A 26,359-nucleotide genomic window follows, 5' to 3' on the forward strand; every position below is an offset into this window, starting at 1 on the left:
GAGAGTCGGAGATCAACACAATATCATCAGCATATAACAATAATGGAATCCATGTCCCTACGAGCTGTGCACCTCTATCACCATCTCTCTCAATGTAGTCAGAAACCTCATCCACATGCATACCAAATAGAGTAGGAGAGAGCGGTCAGCCCTGCTTCACCTCAATAGTGGAGTGAATCAGTGTGGATAGACCCTCTGAGGTGCGTACCTGCCCCACTACTGACTGTATAATGCCATGACCCCCCAAATGAGCTCTGTGGGTACTCCCATATGCTGTAATCTGCACATCAATCTAGCTCTGGGCACTGTGTGAAATGCTTTGCGGAAATCCACAAAGCTACAATAGATCCGTCTCCCACGCGATCTACCCTCCTCAATGATGGCTCTGAGTGTCAAGATATGGTCAAGAGTAGAAAAACCCCTTCTGAACCCTGTCTGCCCGGCTGCGCGTATCCCCTCCCTCTCTGCCCATCTACTCAGCTGCTGCTCAAGAATAGATGCGTACAACCGTGCCAATGTGTGTCCAATCATGACAGTGCGATAATTCCAAGACTCCATAGGGTCTCCCGACTTGAAGATAGGTACAATAGTAGATAGGCTCCAAGTATCAGGCAAGCCCTCACACATGGCACGGTTAAACATCACTGCTAGAAGCTCTGCTAGTAGATCTCTGGCATGCATGAAATGCTCAGCCACTAAACCATCATGATCGTATGCTCTCCCAGTCCTCATCTTGGCAATGGCCTTCCTCACCATCTCCGTGGTGAAAAAAGCACATGTGTGTGGGCATGGATCGGGAGGGTTGGGAAGGGGGGGGGCTGCTCAGGAACTATGTACAAAGATGATGAGTACCCGCCCCAGTCCTCTGCAGAGGTGATGGCGGGGGGGGGGGGAGAGTGCTCCTGAAAGAGCCGCCATGCCTCACGTGAGTCCTGACTCAAGAATAGTTGATATAGATCCTACCCTAGGCGAGCCAAAAAAGCCCTCTTCTTCCGCCGCACTAGGCGTCCGAAGTCAATCTGTGACTGGCTGTGAGTGATGTCCCCCAAAAGCACCTCCCTCTGAAGTCTAGCTCTAGTGTCCCAGCATTTCTCATCATACAAACTGGTCTAGGGCATGCTCCCCAAGCGGCGTCTCTGCTCAGGCTGGGTATGTGGGTATGCCTCTGCTTATGCATCATGTAGTGTCTGTGTCAATATAGTAGTAAGCTCCTCCAAAGGTCGCCCTGGCTCCTCTGTGCATAGGCGTCTGCAGATCCCATCTATGTATACAGAGTCCGTCTCCCGCGTGAAGGTGTAGCGAGTAGGGGCTACTGTCCGTAGCCTGTGTGCTACACTAAACTGAAAAGAGATGGTCATCGACACAAGAGCATGATCCACTGCCACACCAACAAGTCTGGGTTCCAACCGTGAGATCTTGGATACTAGAGATGAGGCTCGGCTGTGCCATGACATAATCCAATGTGCTTGCTCCATGTTTGTGTGGAAAGCATGTAAAACCCCCCGAAGAGGGAAATCTCTGTAGGCCATTCAAGATGGCCAATCCATGTGCAGTCCCCATGTCTATCAAGTGTCGTCCATACTCAGTGAGTTCTCCATCTTGTGATAGTCTGGATAGGCTTGTCTCTGCAGCATCCAGCTCTCTCAGCATCTCTTCTGTACCATAAAATATTGTCTGATGATGGGCAGTCCTTGCATTGAAATCCCCTAGAATGATGATGTCACCATCTCTAAAGAACTCCCATATGTCATCACCAAAATAGAGAAAGGGGACTGTCCTCTGGGTGGTGCATACACTGACGTGCTCGGGGGAAAGTAGTGCATATGTCTATCTCTGCTCTCAATCTCACCCACATGTACCTAGCTTGCTCATCTCTGCGGGCTATATGTATCAATGGCTACAACTCCTCCTTGAATAATACTGCCACTCCTCCTGATCCCCGCCCTCTGTGCTTTGATCGTGTCTCCTGTCTATAGGCAGTCTCCCATCTATATCCACTAATGTGAGGCATGGACTGCCCAGGGGCCTGATGTGTCTCAGAGTAGAAGACGATGTCTCTTCCCCTGAAACTATCCTCAAAGGCGCCCACATCAAGTCGCATAGATCCATTACAATTCCATGTGGCAACTTTGAGTGTGGTCCCATGGATCTCGCACCGTCATGTGGAGCGCCGCTCTACAATCACAACCCAGCCATCTTTGTAGAAGGCAGTCTTTCCCTTCTCCCTTGCCGCTTGAATCTCTGGCATTACCTCTCTCATATGCGCAAGCTGTGTGAGAGTGAGGTCATCTCCAAGGAATATGCCCGTTTTCTTTAGTGTAGGACGCTTCTTCAAGAAGTCCTTCTTTGCCTCCATTGATGGGAAACGGATGATTAAAGCTCTCCCTTTTGAAGCCTCTCCATTGCCTTGTGTCTTCTTCCCCACCCTCCATGCCTTTGTACGAGTAGCCTCACTACCCATCATGCGGAGAAGTTCTTCAACTTCCCCTTCCACATCATCTCGGTCTTTTAGACCGGTTACTCTTATATGCAAAGCTCTAGTTTTCCTTCGTTGTTCTTCTTCTAGAGTCATGTTAATGATTATAGGAGTGGGGACAGATGTGGTTTCTTTCTCTTTCCCTTTCTTAGAGACTTCTATCCATTTCTCGGCCTCATCCGCCTTCTTTTGCGTCTTCGTGATCACGTCCATCCACGAAGACGTCTTTACCACCTTTTGTTTCTCCTCCTCTTTGATCATCCGTACCTGCTCTTTGATGACCTTGATTTCCTCTATTACCGAAGGCTGGAATTCCCCTTCCTCTAGTCCACTGCTTGCTCTATCAGCAAGTTCTCGCTTGAGAGCTAAGACCTCTTCTTTAAGTGCTTTGGAGTCCGCCTTAAGTGCTTGTAGCTCTGCGTGCAGGTCCTCTTTCTCTTTCTTCCACTGCGCGCCTTCGTTGAGAAACTTTTGAAGAAGGTTGGCCTTCTCTTTCCACCATCCCTCCATATCTGCTTTCCGGTCTTTCATCTCCCTCTCCATTTGTGTAATCTGCTTGTTTATAAGCACAAAGGTTGCCTTCGGATGGGGCTTACACACTGGCGAAGCACTCATGACCTCCATCAAAAATACAATCTGCACTTCGCCAAGCCAACCCACTATGTCCACATCACACATACATCCCTGTCTCGCATAATGTATACATAGATTTTCCCCAAATAAATCATACATTCTTGATATTTGCTTTTCTGATTTTCTGCAGAGTTTTTGTCAGAGCTGTTCTGCCTTTTGTAAACTTGCAGGTCCTTGCACTTTCTTTCAAAAATCTCTAACTGAAATTTGGGATTTTCCTGTTTTTTTGTTTCCCTGTAGTTATGATTTTCCGGGGGGGGGGGGGGGGGGGGGGGTAAATTTTGACGGGCAAAACCCTGTACTTGCTGGGGGGGGGGGGGGGGGGGGGGGTGGTTTCGGGTGTGGCGGGGCTGGTTGTGCGAGAATGTTGGGGGTGAACAAGGCAGCGGGCGGGATATGCAGGCAGCAGCAGCAACACGAGAGAGAGAGAGAGAGAGAGAGAGAGAGAGAGAGAGAGAGAGAGAGCTTGAGCTTTTGAAGCTTTACTTAATTTTTTTTAAAAGATCGCAGTTTTTGGAGCTCTGCTTTTGGCATCCCTTGTAAACCTTTATAAGTGTCGCTTGGGCTCCCACCTCTCAGAGCATCTGGACGTAGAGTCTGAGAGTGAGACCCAACCACTCCCTTGTACTTTGGCAACGGATTTAATATAAAAAGAAATACGGAGAGGGACGCCACTCTTTGAGGCCAATATCTCTCGGCACGAAACTCCGCCGAGCAAATTGTGAACTGTTTTGAAGTGAATTCCTATCGTGCCGCGGTAGATTCTTGACTTGGAGTGTCCAAGTCTGTTATAGTGGTATCACAGCGCAGCCGATTTCTCTTCTACCGAGAAATCCGATCCTTTTTACGCAGCACTTATGGATTCCAACAAAGGATAGTCGACTTCCTCTCATCCGGAGATGCGGAAAAGATGACCACGCGAGGAGTACGGCCGGCCTCGAACTACTCAGGCGGAGCCTGAAGAGATGGAACATCGAATATTGGTCGATGATGCGACAAAGCTGCTGATGAATTTTGCTAAGGACCCTAAACTTGCAAAATTTTTCACCCAGACCTCCTTCGACGAGGTGCACTCACAGTGGCGCCAAACCACGGAGCCACCCCTTAAACCGGCACTCAAGAAACCTCCTACTCCAAGGATGTTTACAGAGCAAGAATTAGAAGAGGTGGTTGATGCACGGATTAGCCAGCTTTTTGATGCGCAGAACAAAGCCGAAAAGCACGACAAAAAGCAGAAGAAAGGCATTGACTTCCCGGGTTATTTGGGTCGTCAGTCTACTTTTGCCTCGGCAAGAAAGCAGAAGAAGCATGTGCGATTTGAAGCAGTACCCAGTTCTTCTTCTTCTTCTTCTTCTTCTTCTTCTTCTTCTTCTTCCAGTTCTTCTAGCTCGCGAAGAAGACAAAAAAAGGAAACAGTGAAGCAAAAAGCAACGCTTCTGAAAGGGCCAGAAAAAGACAAAGAAGTCTAAATCTCGCTCAGTTGTTGATAGTTCTACAAAGGACTCGTCTTCAGATAATTCGGACTCCCATGACAGCAGATTTTATGCAAGGAAGAAGAATTTTTATAAAGCCAACCAATATGACTTTCTGGAAGATAAAAGCACGAAAGTCCGAGAGTTTAAAGAAGGTGACAGTCAATTAAATTTGACAGGTTTTCTGGATTTCGAGATGCTTCAAAGGCTTTGGCCTTCATACAGCAGTTTGACATAGCTTTCCTCGAGGACATTACTCAGAGCACTTCAAGATTAGGAGGGCTACCTCTTACTTCAAGGGAAATGCTCGAACTTGGTGATCCACGCTTCTATTAAACAAGAAAGCACCAGCTAAATGGCTGAAATTTAAAAGGCTTTTTATTTCTTCTTGGTTGACTTGGAAGTACGAACGCGACATACGAAGTGCTTGGAACCAACTTCGGATGACCAAGAAAGATACATTGGACGCATATTGCGAGAGATTCTGGAGCTCTTTTCTACCAGCTTCTTCATTTAAGAAGATCTTGTTCAAAGAACAGATTGATCGGTCTACCTTGGGACTTCCCACATAGATTCGAGATCACTGCTTAGAGCAAAAGTCAGATTCCATTTAGAAACTTATGAGTCATGCGAAACGGGGTTTTGCCATTCATTCAGGCAATTTGACCTACCCCATAGATGAAATCATGACGCAAAGGACCAAACAGACTTCGAACAATGAAAGTAGAAAGAAGAAGAGCAACCCAAAAAAGAAAGAAAAGGATGCACAACCCAAGCTCACTCTTCAAGAGAGAGCTCTCTACATCAAAGAGGGGAAGTGCTTTGGATGCAGGGGAACTCGGCACATCTCCGCGAAGTGCCCTAAAAAGGCACCGAAAGAACAAAACGACAAAGATGAAGAAAGGCCTGAGAGCTCAAAAGCAACTGAGGAACGTGGACGAAAAGGCAAGATGAAAGCAGGACTGGTTCCAGATTGCATGGGTACTGACCCAAGCATGATTGACAAGGGTACAAAACTTTGCCAAGACCAAGAAGCCCTGATCTTCTTTGATGGAGGAGCCAAGGCCAACTCCATTTCACTTAAATTGGCGGCGTAGCTCGAGATCACACCCGATCGGATGGGACCACTAGCAGAGGCAGTTCTAGAGGCACCCGACAGGAACGTAGCCATTACAGCTGTCATTGGCAAACTTCGGTTGCATTGTCAGGGGTATTTGGGGCATGAGGACTTCTACATAATGCCCTTGGAAGGTTGTGATATCCTCGTAAGTTTTGAATGTGTAAAAAAAAGGCTCGTTGCTACCCCCGCTCATCCCCCTTGCGCCTTCTATCATTCGGACCGCAGAGTGGGAGGCGTGAATCTATCTCGGATAGATAGCTTCTACACTAGTGACCACTTCTGTGACTTGGGTGGGACAGTTGGCATTCTGGCAGGGACTTCCTTTTCGGACCATGCACCAGTGATCCTTACAGTGACTGATAGGCAGAGGAGGGGGAGCGATGCTACGCATCGCAGAGAGGGTCTTGCTGGACTCGACGCTTAGAGAGCGAGTGGAGGCTCTTTGGGCAGAGAGCTTAGACATGCAGGATTCTCCCGCTAACAAAGTGGCCTCAGGACTTGCTCAGCCTAGTCGACTCTTTCTTCAGGAGTCTTCGGCTCGCCTGGCTGCAGCGAGAGAGGAGCAACAGCATCTCTGACGGGGCATTGCTTCCTTGCAGAGGATGCAGGAACAGCATCCAGACAGTCCTTGGTTGGAGGAGCAGTTACAGCATGCTCACGAGGAGCTCGTCACCACAGATGAGAGGCGCCATGAGTTTGCTTTCCATCGACAGGCATCTCAGTGGACCTAGGTGGGTGACAGAGTGACAGGCGCTTTCTTTGAGGCAGTGGGACCTCGACATACGCATGCCAAGGTCAACCAGTTGAGGAGGCCGGACGGCTCACTTGCTCTAGAGCCAGAGGACATGTGTGCAATTGCTATTGACTTCTACCGTGATCTACTGTCTGCAGAGCCTCAGTCAGAGCGTCTCGATGCATGCAGAGAGCAAGTGTGGACACAGATGCCTTGTCTTGTGACTGAGGAGATGCGCTAGAGGCTTGAGCTGCCTCTTCAGCTTGAGGAGCTACACACAGCTCTTAGAGCACTCCCCATGGTAGTTGTCCAAGTGAGGATAGCTTGACTCCCAACTTTTTCTTGGAGTACTGGGACTTGCTTGGCTCATATCTTTGCAGTGCTTTTCAGTTCATCCTGCACAAAGGAGAGATGCCTGACAGCATGAGTGAGGGCCTGATTTACCTCATTCCCAAGGAGGGTGGCTCCTTGGATGAGATTTGACAGTGGTGTCCCATCACTATCCTCACCTCAGCCTACAAAATTCTTGCCAAGGCTCTGAGTTTGAGGATTCGGCCACTTCTAGAGAGCATTATACATGGGACACAGACAGGTTTTGTCAAGGAGCGTAGTATCCATGACAACATCTTTACTTTTTGGGCGGCTTCTGCACTCACACGGCTCCGTGGTGAGGATCTGGTGATTCTTCTTCTCGATTTTGAGAAGGCCTACTACAGAGTTGACTTGGACTTTCAGGAGGGCACTCTACGCAGGACGGGTTTTTCAGATGCTTGGATCAGAGGGGTGTCCCCTTTGTACAGACCGGCACACAGTCAGTTACTTTTGTCAGGAGGTAGAGGTGATCGTTCCATGCTCACACGTTCGGTCAGACAGGGCTGCCCCCTTCCTCTTTCGGTTCTATGCTGAGGCAATGAGCAGGTTTTTAGTTTCACAGCAGGTTGGTTTACGTGGCTTAGCGCTCCCTATTCGGAAAGATGAGCTATTGGACGCTGAGTTTGCAGATGACTCAGCCTTGTACTTGGATGGCCACATTGGCCAAGAGGCCAACATTTACAGGTGTGAGCAGGCTCTTGAGACTTTTTGTTGTGCATCAGGCACACTGATCAACTGGAGAAAGACAGTGGCTTTCTCAGTTGGTAGTGCTCTTATGCCTGATTGGATGCCAGGTGAGGGTTTCAGTGGATTCCCCCAAGGACTGCAGTTCGGTACTTGGGCTGTCAGGTTGGTCTGGACATATCTCCCGAGAAGCAGATTGCTCCCCTCCTCCTGTCTATCAGGAGGAAGTTGTTACATTGAAGCTCCGCACGACTTTCTCTGGCAGGCAGAGTTATAGTGGCCAGGTGTTGTTGGCTACTATGTGGTACATCACTTCCTGTTGGGTCTTTTCGAGTTCTTGTATCAGCCAGGTAGAGAGGTTGATCAGGAACTTCCTTTGGTCAGGGCGTGACACTGAAATAGCCCAGGCCAAAGTGGCATGGCAGGTCATCACTCTTCCTTGTTCTCAGGGAGGATTGGGAATCATAGACCCAGCACAGCAGAGCAAAGCCCTTCGTTTATCGTCAGAGGACTTCTTCCAGGAGAGGAGCCCTGGAAGGAGTTCTTGCTTCAGCGGCTTAGTGCTAGGGTGCCTCAGGCTGGAGGCCCCTGGCGACCCTCGACGAGATGGATTTTCATAGAGATGCGCACAGTTGGCTTGAGCAGGAGACTGGAGGACTGCTTCGCTGTGAGTCTGCTCCGATCTTGGGAGCAACTGCGGAGAGGCCTGGAGTAGCGTCAGCCTATTTGCACGGAGGAGCGCCTCAGACAGCCCCTTGTTTGAAACCCCATGGTTAGCACTCAGAGAAGCCACTTGGTTGGTAGTCGGCCTCATGTTTCCTGGGGTCCCATGGCAGATGGTTCAGCACGCTCTTTAGGTGATTGGCTACAGTTTTCAGGCTTGTCAGAGGACCTTCAGGGCATTTAGCTACAGGGCATGAGAGGGGTGCAGAGCATGTGTCAGGACATCTCAGAGGCACTACCGGCTGAGTGGCTCACACCTCTGGAGTCAGCATCGCCCAGATGGATGGGAGCCTTCAGACGACTACTAGAGGTTCTCGTCTCAGTTCGGGCTTGCTCAGAATCTATACCCTCCCTGTTTTTCGAGCTACAAGGAGGGACGCTTACACCGAGTTGCAATAGAGGCCCCACAAGTGGCAGAGTGCTATTTTTAGAGGATCCGAGTGGTGGGCATCTGTGGGAGGACTTGTGTCATAGATTCGGACCTAGTAGCTCTTGAGACTGGCCACTGGAGACTATGGGCTTGGGAGAGCTATCCACTGGCACGTTATAGTGGGATCATGGAGAGTGGCTCTGGAGACACCCTTTCTCCTCAGCAGACCATTCAGGTGTCCCCTTCTTTCAGAACACTATTCGACTGGGACGTCACATACTGGCAACGCATAGAGAGGCTTGTCTTGCTAGAGCACCTCATTGGTAGGAGGAGGGTCTCACACCTGAATTCTTGGCAGCTTTTTGGGAGAGGTTGTGGGACTTTAGACAGCCGAGGCGTGTCACTTTGTTCCAATGGCTGGTCGCACACAGAGCTATAGCAGTTGGGAGTTGGCTTGTACATAGTGGTCTCTCGGCCTCATGTGCAGCTTGTGACCATCTTGTGGAGAGTCAACGTCACTGTCTTTGGGACTGTCCTTTGGCACAACAGATGTGGCTTCGTGTCCTTCGACTGATGCCTTCTTTTTCCACGGCTCGGCAGTACACTTGGGAGGCAGCTGCTTGGTCCACTCTCACAGGCCCGGCACTTCAGTTTAAGCTATCTTCCACCAGCAGGATGATAGTGATGCGGGGGGGCGACCTACACTCCAGTCTGCCACAGAGATTACTCCACAGGAGTGGTGCAGCGAGAGAGAGGAGTGCTCGGAGCTCATCAGTGGCCTGACACTCTGGTTCATCTGGCGGGCCCGCTGCTTGTGCATCTTTGAGGCTCGCCCTGTACCACCAGCAGAGACTGTTTGCGATCTTTAGCTAGAGCTGAACCATACTCTCACAAGAGAGCTCGAGAGACTCCAAGGCAGCTCCGACCACATACAGGAGTGCAGAGAGGCTTTCCTTCGACTCTGGCGTCCTGGGCATTTTTTTACCATGGTCCAGGGTGTACTCACATGGCACTACTGTCCACCAGTGTGGCTTTTCCCTCCTCCCATTTCTTGATTTAGCCTCATTGTACATATGCTGTTTTTTCATTGAGAGAGTCTCCCCATCATGTTTGTTGTAGTCCTCTCTTCAAGAGGTGGTTGTAGCCCTATGGGCACTTTCATTAACTAATAGAAGGATCTTTTTCTCGGAAGAAGAAAAAGATTTTTGAAGCCAACGAGTACACGCGTGACTTGGGACACAGCTTTTGCCAAGGTCCGCGAGGCTTTGCAGAAATCTCAAGAAAGACAAAAAAGGCAGCAAATCACCATTGTCACGATTTAAAATTGAAGGAGAACGATTGGGTGCTCTTACGTTTTGAGAAGGCACGCCTGAGAAAGAAAAGGGGACAGGAGAGGCTTTTTCCAAAGCTTAGTATGCGATATTTTCCAGATTTCCGAAAAGATAAATGATGTCTCCTTTCGATTGAAGCTGCCCAATACTTGGAGAATTCACAATGCTCTTCATGTGAATCTCTTGAAGCCTTTTAAAGGCGATGTGCCCAAAGATGGGGAGCCTGATGAGAAACCCGAAGTGGAAGAAAACGAGGAGATCCTTGTTCCAAAACAGATATTGGCACATAAAGACAGAAAGATTAAGGGTAAAGCGATAAGGCGGTTTTTGGTTAAATTCAAGAACTATCCTGCATTGGATGCGAAGTGGATGGAGGAGGAGGACCTAGCAGATACTCGTCAGATTGTGAATCTTTACCTTGAAGCATTTGGATTAGCATAGTCTATTCTAAATGGAACCCTGAACTCAGCTTGGGCGGAATCTCGTGCAGCGGGTATGCACAAGAGGGGAGTCGCTCCGCTCCTTTGTCAACAGATTGCCTCAACTTTTTATACTAAAGTCACTGATGTCTCTTTTGAGTTTCAAGGATACCGTGAGCTGACAATATTCTGTTGTAATGACTTTATTAAACTGGAATTCCCAATAATATGATACTGACTTGTTCTTGACTTGTTTAAGTGCAAGAACTGGTAGACGAAATTACTACAACATTTCGGTCTGAACGATCTCGATAGACATGGTTGCAATAAGCATTAGTCAATCGGACATCTATGAGGTCCCAAGTGGATCTAGATGCGATTGCTAAATACGTTGCCGATTAATCATGGTCTGAGATCCGAATGAATTTTTTAATGTGATTTGTCACTGTGATGTCGAGTGCTGTCCTGTGATGTCGTGTGATGTCGAATCAAATTGTGAACTGTTTTGAAGTGAATTGTTGTCGTGTCGCGGTAGATTCTTGACTTGGAGTGTAAGTCTGTTACACTAGTCTCCTTATACTCGGCAGAGGTCGAGAAGGGACTCCTGCGCATTTATAACCAACTTATGTTGCCGCAGTGCCTTGAAAACCTCTAATAGATGGTGTCGGTGCTCTACCTCACTCTTGGAGAAAATGATAATGTCGTCAAAGAAAGTGCCCACAAATGATCAACTCTCTCTGAAAATCCTATCCATCATGTGGTTGAATGTAGCCAAAGCATTCGTGAGGCCAAAGGGCATCACCAACTGTTAGTACAAACCAAAAGTTGTCTTGAAAGATGTCTTGTAGACGTCTCCAGGAGCAATCTAGATCTGATGATATCCACTCTTCAGATCGATTCTACTAAAGCAAGTAGATCCCTGAAGTTTGTTCAGTATATCATCAATCCTTGGGATAGGAAATATGTTCTTGATGGTGATTTTATTGAGAGCTCTATAGTCAATGCACATTCTCCAAGATCCATCTTTCTTCAATACTAGCAACACACGCAAACAAAATGGTGGAGTACTAGGTTGGATGAGACCCTTCTCAAGAAGTACTTCACCTCGTTCATTACTTCTTCATTTTGGGCTTGGCTAACTCTGTAAGGTGGCCGGTTCGGTGGTGTACGATTGAGATTAAATCAATTGTATGATCTTCAAGACATGAAGGAAGTAACCCGCCTCATAAGCCTTTAGAGAAACAGTCAGTCTAAGCTTGCAAAAATTCTTGTCGTTCCTTTTCGAGATCATACGTATTTAAACTTTCTTCATCATTCAGTTCTTTCAAGAAAATCGAGTAAACAAAAAGATTGGATTTCATTAATTTGGAAACGGCCGAAGCCGATACAAGTGGAACGGACTCGCCCTTCAGTTTACATCAAGTACAATCGCTCTGCCCTTCTCAATCTTCAAGATGGCCCATCAACAGGCAACGCGAATCGCAGAGCTGTCCGTACAGCCTGCCACATCAGCAAGACCATGCGATTTGCCTTTATTTTATGTCCTTGAGGCCCCATCGGACGCGACCCCATAAGTTGGAACAAATTATAACTTGCATTTTTGTCAGTTTCTGTTGAGGTTTGTCCGGGTGGACATGCCACGTCATCATTTTGTGACACACATCATGCTGATATGCATAGATGTCATCATGTTCCAAATACATTGCTTCAGCATGGACAGCTTTCCTCCCTTCCAGTACTCCCTTGATGTACCATCGTTGTCTCTTACACGGGTGGAGATTACTAGACTCATTAGCCAGGCCACCAAGAGGACATGGATAGAGCCGACACACGAGTCATGAGCTATCGGGACTAGAGATGTCTTGGACTGTATCTACTTGAGTTACACAAACATAGAGATAGTTTACTGAGGAAATCTGGGGAGAGACAGTTTACTGATTTCTTCACACTAGACTCCAAGGAGATCTTGAGAGAGACAATCCCAGAGACGGATTACTCATTTCTTCACACCAGGCACTGGTCAGATAGAGGAGCAGCCACCATTGCAAAGCTCTATTCATACTCACACCCGCTGTAGTCTCATTGACCGAGCATTGGAGCTAGGGAGATCGAGGCGCCCACAACTAAGGAGAGGAGCATCGACAGAGATTACAGCAGAGGATTCAAGCCATACTATCTGGACATCTAGAGTAAACATGAGGATGGATTCATCACCCATTATATCACCTTCTTATATTGGGCACCCATTGTATCAGTGGTCACACATACCCCATACAGTTCCATCTAGTAGCACTACTAGATTCATTCTAGTATCTCTTCTTTTTTTGTACCCAGACATGGTATCAGATTCACCAATTTGTAATGGATTGGTCTCATAGGTTATTTGGTGCTGTCGCGGTTGATTCTTGACTTGGAGTGTCCAAGTCTGTTACAGTAGTGCTCCTACGCCCGATTGGATGCCAGATGAGGGTTTCAGGTGGATTCCCCCACAGACTGCAGTTCGATACTTGGTCTGTCAGGTTGGTTTGGACTTGTCTCCCGAGCAGCAGATTGCTCGCCTCCTCCTGTCTATCAGCAGGAAGCTGTTACATTGGAGCTCCGCTCGACTTTCTCTAGCAGGCAGAGTTATAGTGGCCAACCAAGTGTTGTTGGCTACTATATGGTACATCACTTCTTGTTGGATCTTCTCGAGCTCTTGTATCAGCAAGAACTTCCTTTGGTCAGGACGTGACACTCAGATAGCCTGGGCCAAAGTGACATGGCAGGTCATCACTCTTCCTTGTTCTCAGGGAGGGTTAGGAATCATAGACCCAGCACAGCAGAGCAGAGCCCTTCTTGGGAAGTTCATCGTCAGAGGACTTATTCGTAGTGAGGAGCCCTAGAAGGAGTTTTTGCTTCGACAGCTTAGTGCTAGGGTGCCTCAGGCCGGAGACCCTTGGCGACCCTCGACTCGCTGGATTTTCACAGAGATGCGTAGAGTTCGGAGACTGGAGGACCGCTTCATTGTGAGTCTGCTTCGATCTTGGGAGCAACTGCGGCGAGGCCTAGGACAACGCCAGCCTACTTACACGGAGGAGCGCCTGAGACAGCCTCTTGTTTGGAACCCATGTTTAGCACTCAGAGAGGCCACTTGGTTAGTAGTCGGCCTCATGTTTCCTGGGTCCCATGGCAGAGGGTCCAGCACGCTCTTTAGGTGACTGGCTATAGTTTTTCAGGCTTGTCAAAGGAGCTTCAGGACATTCAGCTACAAGGCATGAGAGGGTTGCAGAGCATGTGTCAAGACATCTTAGAGGCACTACCAGCTGAGTGGCTCACACCTCTGGAGTCAACAGCGCCCAGATGGATGGGAGCCTTCACGCGACTGGAGGTTCTCATCTCAGTTCGGCTTGCTCAGAATCTATACCCTCCCTGTTTTTTGAGCTACAAGGTGAGGGACGTTTACACAAAGTAGCAGTAGAGGCTCCACAGGTGGCAGAGTGCTGTTTTCAGAGGATCCGAGTGGTGGGCATTTGTGGGAGGACTTGTGTCATAGATCCTGACCCATAAGCTCTTGAGACGGGCCACTGGAGATTGTGGGCTTGGAGAGCTGTCCATTCGCACAAGTACAATGGGATCGTGAAGAGTGGCTTTGGAGGGACCCTTTCTCCTCAGCAGACCATCCAGGTGTCCCTTTCTTTCCGTACACTATTCCACTGGGACGTCACATACTAGCAGCACAGAGAAAGGCTCGTCCTGTTGCAACACCTCATTGGCAGGACGAGGGTCTCACAGCTGAGTTCGGCAGCTTTTTAGGAGAGGTTGTGGGACTCCACACAGCTGAGGCGAGTCACTTTGTTCCAGTGGTTGGTTGCACAGTGGTTGGTTGCACACCGAGCTACAGCAGTTGGGAGTTGGCTTGTATATAGTGGTCTCTCGGCCACATGTGCAGCTTGTGACCATCCTGTGGAGAGTCAGCGTCGCTATCTTTGGGACTCTCCTTTGGCATAGCAAGTGTGGCTTCTTGTTCTTCGTCTGATGCCAGCTCTTTCCACAGCTCGACAGTACACATGGGGAGCAGCTGCTTGGTCTACTCTCACGGGCCCGGCACTCCAGTTTGAGCTATCCTCCACCAGCAGGATGATAGTGATGCAGGGGGGTCGACCTACACTCCAGCCTGCTACAAAGCTTACACCACAGGAGTGGTGCAGTGAGAGAGAGGGGTGTTGGGAGCTCAGTAGTGGCCTGACACTCTAGTTCATCTGGCGGGCCCGCTGCTTCCGTATCTTCGAGGCTCGCCACGTACCGCTAGCAGAGACTGTTCAGATCTTTGGTTAGAGCTAGTCCATATTCTCAGAGGACAGTTCGAGAGACTCGAGGGTAGCTTAGACCACATGCGAGAGCGCAAAGAGGCGTTTCTTCGACTCCGGCGTCCTGGGCCTTTCTTCACAATGGTCCAGGGTGTGCTCAGATGGCACTACCGTCCACCTGTCTGGCTTTTTCCTCCTCCCATCTCTTGATTTAGCCCCATTGTACATGTACTGTTTTTTCATTGGGAGAGTCTCCCCATCATGATGGTTGTAGCCCTCTCTTGCAGAGGTGGTTGTAGCCCTATGGGCAGTTTTCATTAACCTATAGAAGGATCTTTTTCTCGAGAAAAAAAAAATTGCCCTACCCAATTTTCCCAACAAAGTCACTTATTAATAATAAGTGAAAAATGGCTAAAATAGAGAAAATAGGTATGTGCACTGTAAAAATGCTCTTGATGGGTTCTGATGGTAATCTGATGATCATGCTGTGCGCAACCAAAGGATATGCATCTACTCTAAGTGCCTGGACATGCACGGTCTGCGAAGAGACTCACAAAAGTGCCAAAACACTTCCTAAGCTAGGCTAACTAGAGTGAACCCTAGTCATGAAGTAGCATGTCCGCGTACACATAGGGTTAGATGTGCACGTGACATTACTAAACAGTGAATAACACATCAAGGCACTCTTGCGTAATGAGAGAGTTCATACCGGGAGCGAAGCCCGACACCCCGAGAGGAGTTGTCTGGCTACCCTCCAGGTGGGCTATCTCTACAAGAGAGTCACCAATCACATCATGCATACTGTCTGAATCAAACAACATGACAAAACCTGACACTTCACATGACCATAACATTTAAAGAGAGACTCATCAATGTGTGTCAGAAACATGTGGAGACTCAGATTGGTTCACTAAAGTCCTTGTGGTAGCTGTCGGTGCTTTGTGTTCTCTAGGTGGTGTTGTCTTAGGACAAGCCTTCTTAATATGACCCTTGACGTGACATTGATAACATCGACCTTCCTTAGCGTAAATGACTTTTTCTTCTGGCGTTATGTATCCTCCTATAATTCCTTGTGCAGCTTTTTCATATGGGATTAGCTTAGGTTTAGCAGGTGTTTTAGCTTTACCCTTAGAATCATTTTGAGAGTTCTTTTCCGAAGGATTGGAGGAAGATGGGCTAGAAGAGTTACCGTTCTTACCGTTTTGTGGGTTCTGAGGAGTCTGAGAGGTACTGTGAGAAGACTTGTTCTCCTTAGGCTTTCCTTTGTTGTGCTTCATCTCCTGTGCAAGAGCAATCGCTACCGCCTTGTTGAGATCCACGGGGTCGAGTACTTCGACATCAAACTCGATATACTCGTCCAAACCGAAAAAGAATGCTTGTTTGCGCTCATCATCCGATTTGTGTAATTGGGTGCCGAGCTGCAAAACACAGTTAGAGAAAGACATGACTGACATACCATTTTGCTTGAGATTGCGTCGATCTTCTTTCAACTGTGCTAGGTACTGAGGTGGCATAAACCGCGCCTTGAGCTTGTCTTGGAAGTTGGCCCAATTGAAAGAAAGGAGCACGCCTTCCTCGGTTTCCTCTAGGTGCATGGGCATGATACCAATTAATGGCATCACCGGCAAGATACATGGCTGTCGTAAAAACTTTGATATTCCCTGTTTTCTTAGTTGTCGCAAAGTAAGCATTAAATTGATGCAACCAAGAATTAATAACATTAGCATCCATCTTACCGTCATACTTACTGAAAGTCAACTTCTCAGTGACTGGATTGTTGGAGTCCACATCTCTACTTGTGCTACCTGATGAACTGCCCACATCTTTGACCACCTAGGATTTCGAGGTGAGTACCTATAGGACCAACTCTTGCATGCGTTGGTCTCTTTGCACCTCGTGCTCTAATTCCAAGGCCGCTCGCCTTTCTTCGGCCGCTATGCATTGAGCTTCGCGTGCTTGCTCATGCTCAAGCTCCATAGCTGCCCTTCTTTCTTCGCGGTCGTGATCCATGGCGGCGCATTGCGCCTCTTGTTGTAGCATCATGTCCATCATCGACTTGACCAAAGCCTCCATAGGATTTGGTGCAACCCGTGGCGTAGATGGAAATGGGGGAGGATCAGAAAAAATCCTCTTGGTGAGGAAACTTCTTCGACAAGAACTCCACTCTCATCACCTTCACACAAAGTATCCATTCCGCTTCGGGTGACGACCATACACTGAGACCTTGGGTACTTAAGTTCTTGAGAAACTTGGGTTCTTTAGGTTCTTGGGTTCTTGAAGTTCTTGAGTTCTTTAGCTTGCAATCGGTGTTTGAGAAGGCTTTTCTCTTACCCGAGCTCGACCCTTGGCGACCTTGCGCTCACATCAAATTCGCCTTTTCTCACCTCACGTCGATTGGCCGGCTGCTAAGTACACAGTCTGCTCTCAATGAGTGAAAAGAGGAACAAAGGGAGGCTGGACAAGCCCTTCTTTCTTGGGTTACCTGTCACTCTTCAAAAACACGATTAGGAATCAACACGCCCAAGTGGACTTAGGTTACGTGCGATCACAAGAAGCAAAAAAAACATTCTTGTGCTTCTTCCCTTGAGTGATACAGAACACTGCCAAAGCTCTGATACCAATGTAAGGTGCAGCGAAGTGAATGTTGATATTGCTCAAGATGAGGGCTCTGAAATGTGCTCAAGGGTTCCTTTTACTTACGGGAGAGCCTTCCGACCTTTAGATAGAGAGAGTGCAATGATCACAAACAATGTGAATGCTACTGTGATTGAAAGTGCTAAGAGAGAGAGAGAGAGAGAGAGAGAGAGAGAGAGAGAAGAATACGACACCAAGCGGTTCTCAAACCCTCCTCCAAGGGGCCCCTCTCTATGGCGAGAGAGGTCTATGCTATAGATTGCACAAATCTGGTACAATGGTCCAGATACAATGAACTTGCCGACGATGTCGACGGCAATGATGACGACGACGAGGACGGGCTGAAAACTGAAATCGCTAGGGCTAAAATGCTGAAATCTAAAAGATGCTGACTTGCTGTTGAATACTGACACTATGTCGACGAGGATGCCGATCACGACTACTCGATGACGATGCGCTGAAAACGGAGATGCTGAGATCTGAAAACAGCGAGCTGAAACTGTAAATTCTGGCTGACGCGACGGTTCGGCGAGGATCTGCTGCGGGTAGGCTCGATCTGCAAAGGCTAAGTGCTGAAAACTGAAAACGCCAATGGTCTTGGCTGATCTGGCGTCCGAAACTACAAAATGCTAGGCTTGATCTGCAAACTGAAACCAAGCTGATCTGCTACTGCTGGAGAAAACGCTAGGGGAGTCTATTGCAGAAAACGCTAGTGGAACTGGAGATCCAAAATGCTGGCTGCTTCTGTTGGTTGAAAACGCTAGAGAGTCTTCTGTTGGTCTTGCTGAGGAGAGAACACTGCAAGTTGTTGGAACTTCTTCTGTCTCTTCTGCTAGAAATGGGCGTCCCCTGTCTCCCTTTATAGCTCCAGCAAGCTGGGTCGAGCAGTCTTCCCTACAGCTCACGACCCTGGAAATTGGTAAATTAAATAAATAAAATGTCCAATTTCTCTGTAAATTGTTATGTCCCAAAATTGGCCGGGATTTGGTCCTTCTGCTTGGACAATGCATATGCTGGGTGGTATTGGGTGTGCAATCAGAGGATATGCAACTACTCTTAAGTGTCTGGACATGCATGGCCTACTCACAGGCTCACAAAGGTGCTAGAACACTTCCTAGGCTGACCTGAACCCTAGACCTGAGATAGCTTGTCCACATGCACATAGGGTTAGATGTGCACATGACAATCCCTTTGGTCACTACGATAACCAGGACAATCCAGATCAAGTCTCTGTCCCACTGAGATTGTTAGAGCAAGTGGGTCTTCTGACTGAGTGATGTTGGAAGCAAGTATTTCACAATAAGGCCTAGGACTCAGAATTATACCAAGGCATCCAGTACATTGGCCCTATGGTTGGGCAGTATATATGATGTGTCAAGAGTACAGCAGGTTTTAGAACAAAAATTAATGGAAACGATATAGAAGAATAGCTATTAAAACATTAAGGAAGAAATTGTGAGTTCTTTCTGTGAGACACTTTTTGGGGCATATTGTTTCTCTTGAGGGTGTGAGTATGGATCCAGCTAAGGTTAAAGACTATTTTAGCCATTCTTACTTCGAGGAGCAGGGAAAAAAATAGGCACACTATTCAACTTCATTCAGATATTTAAATTTTTTTTAGTTGAGAATGGCTATCCAGGATTGGAACACACAACATTCTTTGTGACTCCCATTCCCATTATCGGTTAATAATTTGTATACTCAGTGTATGTTGAGCAAATTAGGCACCTATTGGACTCCATTGGTATATGCAACATTTGAAGAGATGAGTATGGCTGCCCCAGATGGGAATATGCACAATGTCAGTGACACTCGTCTCCCATTCACATCATTGGTTGATGTCTTGTATACTCTCTTCTTTTTATTGTGCTTTTTTCCAGAATATAGTGACATGGCTTATCCAAACAACCACCACCCAAAAAAAAATCACTCTACCAAGAAAGTAGGCAGCATTTGCCAATGCCTGTTTCACAGTTGAGCTATCTAAATTTCTTGTTGAAAATTTTGGTCATCAAATTTGACTGTCGTTATGCTGTTAGTAATCAGCCAAAATGGAAGGACTGAAGAATACAGCTACTAAAGTGAGGCTCCTATGTGAGTCAAAACTTTGTGAAGTTTCCAACATGACAAAGCACACTTTCCAACCAAAGACGTGTTCAAATATCACTTCTGCTTCCTAAAATCCCCCTCAATAAGCTCAAAAGAACTGCAGGATTATGATTACTGATTTTCTGGTCCATGATAACTTCAAAGAGTTTTTTCATCAACTAAAATGTTGTAACGCAGATCTAGTTATTTAAGTATGTACCTCGATAGGGCTTTGTAAATTGACCCTTGCTGCAAACTTTCCAGATGGTTGAAAGGTCCTTCGATGCCAAATCTGGAAGATCCCACTACATCAGTTACCGCCGTCTTCCAAACTTATAAATGCAGTAGAGCACTTGAGCCTAATACTAGATAGGCCTAATGATAACAGACGCTCTGAAAGCAGAGAAATCAAGTTACTGGCTGATGGCATAACAGTTGTTTGAATATGTAAAAGAGACCTGGCTTCGATAGGCAAACTCAAGCTGTTCAGAGACATCTTCCCTCAACGGCAACCAATCAAGGCCCCCCTTCTGAGCAAACCAATGGCCACGAAGTACTCGCCTATGATCCCCAGTCCAATATACAGGAAAACAGCGACGCCGATACAAATCAACCTGTGTACACATGCAAATGTTGATTAACAAAATGGGGGTAAATAAAAAGGTGCGAATCATAAAAAATGACCCATCATTTGGATTTTTCTTTCAATCGGTAAGCATTTTATCATATGAAATGGTCAAAAAACTTTAGGCCTGACCCAGGTTCAGCAGACAGCGCATCATCAGCACTCAGGTGTAAATTGTCAGTGTTGCACGAGCATGAATGCTGCCCTTATAGTTTTAAGGGCACAGGTCTCTAAAGGATTCATCGCCTTTAGATAAAAGGGTTCCTTCAAGCTTACAAAGCAAGAAGTGACGCAAAAAAAGCTATAGCGAAGGTCAGGACAGGAGAGGAATGTGAAAGAACCAAGGTGAATTGGCATATATTTACATCTCAACTGGCCATCTGATATCATGACTAATAGCATGCACAAAACTTCATCTCGCATAACTAAATTGGAAGAGACCTTTAAGTGTTTCCTTTCTCGATTGTATTACACCCCTATTTCAGGGATATAGTCAGGGTTTTCTCTGTTGCAATAATATGATCCTCCGCATTGCAGCCCAAAGGACCTTGTAGCTTAGGTCAATACATACTTGTCACATACTATGCTCAATAATAACGTGATACTTAATTGACGCAAACAAGACCAAGCGAACTTTCAACACAAAACCATCAAATACCTGACTATCAAATTGCTTCAGACTTCCCACTCTAGAGCTTAAAAGAGAATACGTTTTAATGTAAAAACATTGATTACACGATTTTTTAATAATGCTTCATGCTTACGACCCTTAAGCTTAGGAATTAAAAACTTCCACAATGCAGCACAAACAAAAAAGAAGCTCAGTGCCATGACCCTCCTCTGCATGCTGCAGCAAAGCCCTAGCCACCCCTGCCCTTTCCCCCATTTCTTGTGTCTTTTGCAGTGGCAGTTTCCCCCACACAGTCGCATATTCCACACACCAAACTTTAAAAGAAAAATTTGAAAACATAGTGGAAAAGCAGGTCTAACATAAAGGATCAAGAGGAAGAGAAACAGACAGTGACCCACAGACACGATTCAGACTCTCTACTTGCTCTCTCTTACAAGCCATAGGCTGGCCAGGATGTCCTCTAGACCACCACTCCTTGTGTCTGCCATGTGTCACTGCTTAGGCGAGTCCACCTAGTGTGAACTCGACCAACTGTGACTGTCTGTCCAGTTCAAGTGACACTGTAGTCTTGCAGCTTGCTTCAAGTTGCCCGCCACAAAACCACTCCTGTCTCGGTGAGAGAAAACACTAGAAAACAACAAAAAGACGCCAACATCTGTAAGCCACAACCAGAAAGCATATCTACAACAAAACGTTGAGCCAAACTCTCCAAATCGTGTCAACCAAGAGAGTGTGTCGTCGCCACACCAACACCAAAGGTGTCTGCCCCTGGAGGTGGAACCATAAGATCAAATGTGGGAGCTTGCTAAACTATAGGCGGCTGCACCCTACACTCTACAAACTCAGCCTCTACTAAAGGAGCGGCCACCTGTTGAGCAGCGGATGGAAGCACCTGCCCTAAAACATATTGAGCTCTCAAATTGACGCAGCCATGGCGATGTGCACCAACAAATCCCTCACAAGTAGCTCTCTTTGTGTGTTGCATCTGGCTGCATATAGGCTAGCTACTAAAACCCCCTGATGGTGAACATAGTCCAATTACAGACATTGAGCACAGCCCCATGAACTGTGCACAATGACTTGACTCCCCATAGCCCATAGTAGGTTGTGCTTGTCTCACTTGACCAGTCCACCATATCCCATAGAAACCTATGGCTGGTACTGTTGAGTCCCCATATCCCCCTGTAATAGCATAGCATGAAACCCCTGAACTTGAGCTTTCAAATCGTCAATGATTTGGGATTTCACCCACAAAGCTCGGCGCAAAGCAAAGATGGTCGCAGTCTGCTATGACGCTCTCGGCAACATGCAAGGATCCCTCTATGGCCGCATAAGTGGTTGAATGATGCTGGTGAGTAGCATCCAGCACCTCTGCACCAAGCTTCATAGTAGCAATAGCTTTCTTGAAATCCTGCAAGATCTCAGATAGCCTGAAAAACGAAGCTGAGTCTGCCGCAGTAGGTGCCGAAGATCAAGCAATAGTGACAACTAGTCTAGGGCTCTGAACATGCATTGCAAGTGAACTCTGAAAATGGTCGGTAGGTGAACATGAAGCACGGAGAGGTGAAGAGGCAACAGAAGATTCCTCGACACAAGAAGGCGGGTGTTGAATCAAAGCTCTAAGCTTTGGGATAATTCTGAGCAGGCTTTTGGGACTGTACCTTGAAGTAACATTATTCACCCTAAGTTGCATGCTAGTCATAAGAATTCAACTTCATTTATGCAAAAAACGAAAACTTAGTAGCAGTAGCGCTTAGCCTTCACTTACATGTGTTAAAATCACATAGCAGAATGGGCTCGTTTAAAAAAGTCAAATCTTTAGTACAAGAGACTTACTTTTAGAAAAATTAACCTTAAACTCCAAGTACATATAAGCTCAAAATAGAAACAAATGAACCTCATAAAGGCCGCCCTTAACAGAGACGCCAATAATTTCATCACTTTCGTACAGATTGGCATCATTTAGGTGCTTCGAGGTTTCATGGATGCCATTTGAAGAATATTCAGAATCTTTGTCTTTTTCACTGGAAATTTCCTTTCCTTTTGCTGAGGCCCCTAATGGACCTTCACTACATTCAGCATACTCCTTCCACCAAGCTGACACGAGTTCTTCCTCCTCCTGAAAATCATAGAGTCTGGAGCTTAGTCAGAGTTTAAAAGAAAATCCCTGAAATTACATGTCAAAATATTCATAAATGAAATTACACTGAATAAACTTAACAATGACTTCAACACAGTAATATGGTCTCTGTTTCCATCCGGTGATGTAAAACTACTATTGCCTCTTTTAAAATCGTTTTAAAGTCACAAACAAATCAGGTCAAATTTCAAATAGGCTTGGAGCTATTGCAAAGAAGAGTTGCACACCTACCGACTATCCCAGAATAGTGCCACAGTAGAAACTAACAAATGTGGGCAAAAGCACTTCTTGAATGTGCCCTAAAAGCTCACGATGGAAGCTTGATACATTTAGAAAGCCCATATCTATATTGTGCCTACAAAGGAGTCACACAGCATGCCAAAGGTGGGCGCAATTTTCAATCCACATGCCCCACTCTCTCTCTCTCCCTCTCTAAAAACCCCAACTTTCTTGTTTGCTTTTGTTCAAATCACAATTTTTAGGGTAAAGTGCCAACCTTTTCCTTCAACCCCTCTTTTTACAAGTCGCAATTCTTACAAAGCTTGAAAATGAGTTACTGAGCTTTCAGGCCCTGCAGACATCAATCAAAGATTGTCTTGTCGTCATGACACATGCAACCTATGATGTAGTCTCACGCAGGACTGCATGCAAATACTTATTTTATCTATGAAAACGTCATTTTTTCAAGGTCTAATGACCCATTTCATTTGTGGGTTTTTCTACATCCACATCTTTATAGAGTCCGGTATCCTATCGTAGCCGTGAGATATTCCCCATTCAACATTGTCGTGTTGTGGCACGTACATAATGTGAAATAAGAACACTCACCTCATTTTTGACACTTCTCAATGCATGGGAATAAAAACAATAATGTACATATTGTGATATATGCTAAAGGGCCTACTATGGTAGTTGTCATGTATATACCTGTCTAGAGAGTCGTGGCCCTCGATGTGGCACCGTTGTGTGTTTTTACACTTGATAAGATGCCTAATTTGGTTTTATAATGTACAAACTACAAGTGTTTTACAGTGGCACACTTATCTCGCCTACAAAGATTGATGCGGGAAAAAACTACCAAATAGCAACTATTGAGCGTTGTCGTAAAATTGCATGGAAAGTGACCCAAAATGGAATATTGATAAAAAATGATACACATCTATGCTTTTTATGCTTATGCGAGTGATGGCACAAATTTAGGAATTTTTTTGACTCTGTTATAAATTTTTCACATCAAAAATGGCCTTTTTTGGATCAAAAATGGATGACCTAATTTTGGTCCAAAGTGGAAAAATGGCCCAAAAATTGACACATCAGCTAAAAATGCCATGGGGAAGAGAGAGAGAGAGAGAGAGAGAGAGAGAGAGAGAGAGAGAGAGAGAAATGAAATGAAATGAAATGTTATATTAACGTCTTCAAAAGGCCAAAATGACCTATGAGACCAATCAGTTACAAAATAGTGAATCTAATACCATGTCTGGGTACAAAAGAACTAGAAGTGGAACAAAATACTACTACTACTACTACAATCTAAAACTACGTGGGTGTAGCAGCTGATACAATAGGTACCCGGTAAACTGGATGTAACAGTGTGTGAAACAAAGATGGAAGAAATGGTGAGGATCCATCCTCATCTGCACTCTGGATGTCGAGAGAGTATGGCTCGAATCTTCTGTTGTAGTCTCCGTCGATGCTGTGTAGCTCCTCTCCTCAGTCGCGGTCGTCTGTATCTCTGTAGCTCCAATGCTCGGTCGATGAGAGTGCCAGTAGTGGTCGAATGAGTGTGGGACGAGCTCTGCAGTGGTGGCTGCTCCTCTGGCTGTCCCATATCTAGTGAAAAGAAATCTGTAATGTGTCTCTGGGACTGCCTCTCTCTAGCTCTCCCCAGTAAAGTGTCTCTATACCTGTGTAACTCAAGTAGATATAGTCCAAGACATCTCTGATCCTCATAACTCATGACCCTAGATAGAGGACCAAAACCCTCTCTGAATAAGCAGTGGAAACGCCCCCGTATCTCATAGAACACTGTGCAATGACATATGTAGTGCAACTCTGTCTCTGGCTCTCTCTGGCATAATCGGCATATCCTGCTGTCTGCTGGTATCCCTCTGAATCTACCGGTCTCAATCTCGAGCTGATGTGAGGATGTGCGTATCTGACCAATGGCACAACGCAAACCATGAGACATATGTGTGTCCATGTAGCTGGGTCGAATCACAAACCCATCTCCTGTGAGGTGGAGAAGATGCTCTCTATAGAAAGCCATCTTCGTGCTCAACTCCTGAGGCGGCTCTATCCATGTCCTCCTGGTGTCGAGCTGGATCAGGTCCTGACGAATGAGAGAGAGAGAGAGAAATAAAATGAAATGAAATGATATATTAACCTCTTCAAAAGGCCAAAATGACCTATGAGACCATCAGATACAAAGTGGTGAGTCTAATACAATGTCTGAAGCAGAAGTACAAAAAGTACTGAAAGTAAAAATGAAAACTGAAAATGAAGTGTGAAATGTGAAAATGTAGAATAGGCCCTCAATGACAATCTGGGTGTCGTGCTAGAATGCCTCTGATCCTCTGCTGGATTCTCCGCCGATGGAGTGTGCTCCTGTGTCTCGGTCGTGGTCGTCTCGATCTCCCGAGCTCAGTCGCCCTATCAATGAGGGTACCTCTGATATGAATGCGGGTACAACCCTGTGCTGGTGGTTGGTCTCCTGGCTCCCTCGATCCAAAGAAGTCTGTGATATGTCTCTGTGACTGTCGCACTCCATGTCTTCTCGACAAACTATCTCTATGTCGGTGTAACTCGAGTAGATATAAGCCAAGGCATCTCTGATCCTGGTACCTCATGACTCTAGCTAGGGGTCCAAAACCCTCCCTGAATAAGCAATGGAAGCGCCTCGTATCTCATAATACACAGTGCAGTGGCATATGTAGTGTAGCTCTGTCTCTGGCTCTCTACCGCATAGTTGGCATATCCTAGACTCCGGTGGTATCCCTCTGAATCTACCCGTCTCAATCTCCAGCTGGTGTGAGGATGTGCAAATCTGACCAATAGCACATCGTAGACCATGAGACAAATGAGTGTCCATGTAGCTCGGACGAGTCACAAACCCATCTCCCGAAAGTTGGAGAAGATGATTTGAGCTCGCTATTGCTGCTCGCCCCCCCTTGCTGCGCCATCGCTACCCTCTCCCCCCCCCCCCCCCCCCCCCCCCCGTTCTCGGGCTGCCCCAAAGGCTGCCCGCTGCCCTCCTCTCGCGTTGCCATCCCCACGCCACCCCACCCCCCCGCTCGCTGCCGCTTGTGCACCCGCACATTCCCGGCTGCCCACTTCGCCCTCGCCGTCCCCCCATCCCCCCCCCCCCCCCCCGTCCTCTTTGCTCCCGAAGGTTTTCTGCACCTGGCTCGGTAACGCTTTCTCTTCGGACAAGTGCTTGGCGTACTCGTTCGCAGATTTTCTTCATCGCCCGTTTCTTCGACTCAGCAGTAGACACAGATGGAGGCTCCAGCTCCACCTCAGAGGGACTCGCCTGAAGCCCCCTCGCCCGACCCCGCTGAGCCCACCATTCGACTTGCTCTTACGCCGGCAGAGCAAGCGAGCCTTGCCACAGAGGTAGAACGCT

General features: G+C 46.9%; 1 protein-coding gene across 3 annotated transcripts in view; it reads right to left on the reverse strand.

The window, feature by feature from the left end:
* The window catches only part of SGR2 (shoot gravitropism 2 (SGR2)), a 181,435-nt gene that overhangs the window by 60,031 nt on the left and 95,045 nt on the right, over window positions 1–26,359 (reverse strand). For all 3 annotated transcript variants that reach the window (XM_086502623.1, XM_086502622.1, XM_086502621.1), the window contains 3 exons: window positions 22,495–22,716; window positions 19,800–19,955; window positions 19,562–19,633 (listed from right to left, as the gene is read on the reverse strand). In XM_086502623.1, coding sequence (XP_086358749.1) covers window positions 19,562–19,633; window positions 19,800–19,955; window positions 22,495–22,716 — 450 coding nt within the window. The remainder of the gene's footprint in view (window positions 1–19,561; window positions 19,634–19,799; window positions 19,956–22,494; window positions 22,717–26,359) is intronic.

Source organism: Adiantum capillus-veneris, chromosome 27 (assembly GCF_014529385.1).
Source record: "Adiantum capillus-veneris isolate H3 chromosome 27, ASM1452938v2, whole genome shotgun sequence".
In the NCBI taxonomy this organism is placed as follows: Eukaryota; Viridiplantae; Streptophyta; class Polypodiopsida; order Polypodiales; family Pteridaceae; genus Adiantum; species Adiantum capillus-veneris.